Source organism: Pelmatolapia mariae, unplaced genomic scaffold, assembly GCF_036321145.2.
Source record: "Pelmatolapia mariae isolate MD_Pm_ZW unplaced genomic scaffold, Pm_UMD_F_2 NODE_ptg000481l+_length_44183_cov_1, whole genome shotgun sequence".
Taxonomy (NCBI): Eukaryota; Metazoa; Chordata; class Actinopteri; order Cichliformes; family Cichlidae; genus Pelmatolapia; species Pelmatolapia mariae.
Window position 1 is genome coordinate 1 of NW_027052166.1, and position 4,274 is coordinate 4,274.

At 39.9% G+C, this 4,274-nt stretch overlaps 1 protein-coding gene across 1 annotated transcript; it reads left to right on the forward strand.

Moving 5' to 3' along the window:
- The first annotated feature begins 2,789 nt into the window (after positions 1-2,789).
- On the forward strand, positions 2,790-3,799 carry LOC134623232 (endoplasmic reticulum chaperone BiP-like). Its single transcript, XM_063468403.1, has 3 exons — positions 2,790-2,892; positions 2,980-3,147; positions 3,288-3,799. The coding sequence occupies exons 1-3, from the start codon at positions 2,790-2,792 to the stop codon at positions 3,797-3,799; spliced, it is 783 nt and encodes a 260-aa protein (XP_063324473.1).
- The last annotated feature ends 475 nt before the right edge of the window (positions 3,800-4,274 follow it).

Genomic DNA, 4,274 nt, shown 5'->3' on the forward strand with positions numbered 1-4,274 from the left:
TTCGGTGCTTTATTTCGGTGCTTTTTTTTTTTTCCTGAGATGTCATACACGTTGGATTCCAGCCAATCATTTTACCTTTGCGAGCGTAGTAGGTGGGCCCAGGTACATACGTTCTTTTAGAGCAGAGCTACAGATTAAAAATGCCCAAAGCGAAACAGTCAAAGTCTGGCTGTACTTCACAGCAAAAGATGCAAACTCAGCAGCCTGCAACATGTGCTTTAAGGTGATACTGTGCAAAGGAGGTATCAGCTCGAATCTGATGAAACACCTGGCGACGCATAGCTTTTTTTTTTAAAGCAGAGAAATGCGCCGTGTTTGATAGCTTGCTGCGAGACCTCACACTGAGCACATCTACTGACCCGGAGTTAGCAACATCCCCCAAACACCCGAAGAGGAGAGTCCTGGCCCCTAGCCCTGCCAGTGTAGTAGAAATGATGACAGATGATGATGGCAGCAGCAGTCATTCTTCTCTGGGTCAGTAGCTTAATGTTGTTCGTGTGTAATTTACGTTGAGTACGCTAACCACGTTATTAAATTAATGCATGTAAGGTGAACTAGCAAACACTGTCGTAGTTACATGCGGCTGTCTTCTTGTTTGATGACAGATACTCCCTTCACCCTGGCCAAAAAGGCTAAAATGACCAAAGGAAACACGGCTCCCTATTGCGAGCCGTGTTTTTTTTTTTCTTTCTCTCACCCTCTCTCTCGCACTTTTTTTCTGCTTCACTACGCATGCGAGCCTTGTGCTTTGCGCTGGGAAGAGGGGGGAGGGGCGGTAGTTACACTCGCAGTAGCACAGGAACAGAGCCGGAGGGAGAGAGAGAAAGAGAGCCAGGGACAACAACGTCACATTAGAAAGGTATAGTAATCATCAGTGTTGGTCAAGTTACTTGAAAAAAGTGATCAGTTACTAATTACTGATTACTTCCCCCAAAAAGTAATCCCGTTACTTTACTAATTACTTATTTGTAATTAATTACTTAGTTACTTTTTAAAAACACGATTTACAACCTGAATAGGTGATAAAGCGATAGATCTTTCAGCCCAATTCTACTTTTTCTGGATAATCCATCATACAAAATGTAATCAAATGGAAACGTCTCTTTTTAAAACTTTAAACTTTAAATCTTTCAACTTTATGCATCAAGCAAAAATGTAATTATATGCAACATTCTCTGACTGGAAGAAATTTGTTTAACATTTAAACCTATTTTCTGCACATTCCAGCATATAAAATAAAATATTTTTTGTGTTTACACTCACTCTTTCAAATAGATGAAAGTAAAACACAGCAGAAAATAAATAAAATCAAAGACTAGCGGTCCTGTTAGTCTATTTTCACCTGTAAAGCAGGAGTGGGTTAGGCGGAGGTTTACATTGGTGCAGGTGTGCCGCAGCGGTCAGTTGAAGAATCCACGAGTTTCTCTGTGAATTTCCCATTACATCGTAGCGCACTCGCTGCTTGCTTGGAAGTTTAGGGTTTTTTTCGCTGTAAAAAGAAGTTTTCTTCCCACGCACAGCGGACGCTAATGTTTTTGTCACTTTTTTATGGAATCAAACTCAAAGTAAGGTCAGTACTTCCGAGCTTAAAACGCTGCATGCTCATACTCTCTCCCGCACTCGATATATTATCCATTGTTGATCTGCACACAGCTGTTGTCACGAACGTCGCACTCGCTTACGTCACTGTCATGAGACATTTTCGCAAAAAATCACGGTTTTAGTAACGCAGTAACGCAGCGTTCCTACGTGAAAGTAACGATAATCTAATTACCGTTTTTGCAATAGTAATCCCTTACATTACAAGTAACGCGTTACTGCCCATCTCTGGTAATCATCCACAACTATTTTCAGTTGCGGATGATAAAGGATTCAGAAAGTTTATTCATGTAGGCCCATATGACAGAGAATGTGCATCTTCTTTTTTTTCATATTTTAATTTATACTTAATTGTGTTGTGATTTTGCAGTGTTTTGTGTTCTTTCACTTTAAATTTGTTTAAAAGGAAAAAGCTGAAAATTTAAATAGTTAAAAGTGGAACTGTGAATAGTTGGTTTTTGTATTATATGATTTATTTATTACATTTTACGTGGAGTGAATAAATAAAAGTATATTTACGGTGGCCCCTAGAGACAAAACACGTACAAACCCCAAAACAAATTCAAACTCAGAAGCACATAAAAACTCCAAAGCACGTACAAAACACAACAGAAGTGCTCCAGGATGCTAGGCGCAGTGTTGAGCTTTTGTTACCTAGTGGCTACACAAGCCAGCAAGTACCAACGACCGGATTTGGTGTGTGGTAGTAACAGGTAAAAGAAAACTTTTTTTTTTTATTATTTGAATATATATGAGTGCTTGTGTATAAATACACAAACCATACACATATGCTTTCAATTGTGTAATTTAAGTGATCTAGGTAGCTCTGTTTTGGAAGTTCAGTTAACGCTAGAAATGTGTTTTGGAGTTTGTACGTGTTTTGTCTCTAGGGGCCACCGCATATATTTATATAAACATATATAAATAAAAACACTTTTTTTTTACATTAGTAATTCCTTTTGTGCATAATTTTATATTATTTTTAATAATAAATTAATTAAAGCAACAAAACAACCTGAAAAGCCAGTTCGGAGCCGAAAGAGCCGGCTCTTTTTAGCTCTAAAAAGAGCCCAACCGGAAATCCCATCACTAGTTCGAGCAGCGTTTAAGCACCGTCACCGTTTCAAAAGTACCGGTTTGGTACTGGTATCGGATAAAACCTAAACAATACCCATCCCTACTGGTGAGTCATGACAAATATACATACAAATATTTTATTTAATTGGCTTGAGCTTTCAAATGTGATCCTGTTTACTAAACCTCTTCCTTCACTTGCAGGAGAGGAGGACACTAGTGAGTCATGGCTCTTAGAAAAATATTATTAAATAGGGTTGAGCTTTCAAATATGATCCTTACTAAACCTTTTTGCTTCACTTGCAGGTGATGTGGTTCTTCTGGATGTGTGCCCCATGACCCTTGGTATTGAGACTGTTGGAGGAGTAATGACCAAGCTGATCCCCAGGAACACAGTGGTGCCCATCAAAAAAGCCCAGATGTTTACTACAGTCTCTGATAACCAGCCTATTGTCACCATCAAAGTCTATGAAGGTAAGAGTAAGGATATTTCAAGTTCCAATATAGTGTTTTATAAAAAGATCAAAATGACAAGAAACATGTGACAGTTAAATTATATGTTCCACAAGTCTAATTGTCATGGGTTTTTTTTTTTTTTTTTTTTTTTTTTTTAGGTGAGCATCCTTTGACCAAAGACAACCATTTCCTGGCTACCTTTGACCTGACTGGCATCCCCCCTGCTCCTCGTGAAGTACCACAGATTGAAGTCACCTTTGAGATTGATATCAATGGCATTCTGCATGTCACTGCTGAGGACAAGGCCACAGGCAACAAGAATAAGATCACAACTAACCAGAACTGGCTAATGCCTGAGGATATCAAACGCATGGTGAACGACGCCAAGCGCTTTGCTGAGGAAGACAAGAAGCTGAAGGACAGGATCAATGCTCACAATGAGCTGGAGGGCTACGCGTACTCCCTGAAGAACCAGATTGAATCCATTGAGAAGGCAGTGGAGGAGAAGATTGAGTGGTTGGAGTCCCACCAAAATGCTGACCTGGACAACTTACAGACCAAGAAGAAGGAGCTTGAGGAGGTGGTTCAGTCCATTATCATCAAGCTCTATGATAGTGCAGGTGGTCCACCAGCAGTTGGCAGTAAGCAAAATGAGAAGGATGAGTTGTAGGCAGGTCTGAAGTCTTATCACTCCATGGCCCTCTGGCATGTTGGTGTACATATTGGACTGATGGGACTCAAATTGAGAGAGGAGTGGTGGCAAAGGGGCTGACCATAATAAATTGACCATTCAGTATGGGCTGACCATACTGAATTTTCTGAGAGACTTTAAAATACGTTTCAGTGTGTGGCTGTACTCAGGTGGTAGAGCAGGTCATCTACCAATCAGAAGGTTGGTGGTTCGATCGCAGTCTGCTCCAGTCTGCATGCCAAATATTCTTGGGCAAGATACTAACCCCATATTGGTGATGATGCATCTATGTGTAAATGCTAGATAGTAAGACCTTAGATACAGCTTAGAAAGAAAGTGCTTGGGTAAAAGTACAAGTTGTGTAAAGCGCTTTGAGTGCTCACATATAGTAGAAAAGTGCTATATAAGAACCAGTCCATTTATCCATACAAATAACAGGTTTGTTGCTGGTCTG

Coding starts and splice junctions, on each gene's coding strand:
- LOC134623232 (XM_063468403.1), top strand. CDS start 2,790: ATGACAAATATACATACAAATATTTTATTTAATTGGCTTGAGCTTTCA. Junction 2,893..2,979: donor TGCAGGAGAGGAGGACACTA/GTGAGTCATGGC, acceptor CTTCACTTGCAG/GTGATGTGGTTCTTCTGGAT. Junction 3,148..3,287: donor CACCATCAAAGTCTATGAAG/GTAAGAGTAAGG, acceptor TTTTTTTTTTAG/GTGAGCATCCTTTGACCAAA.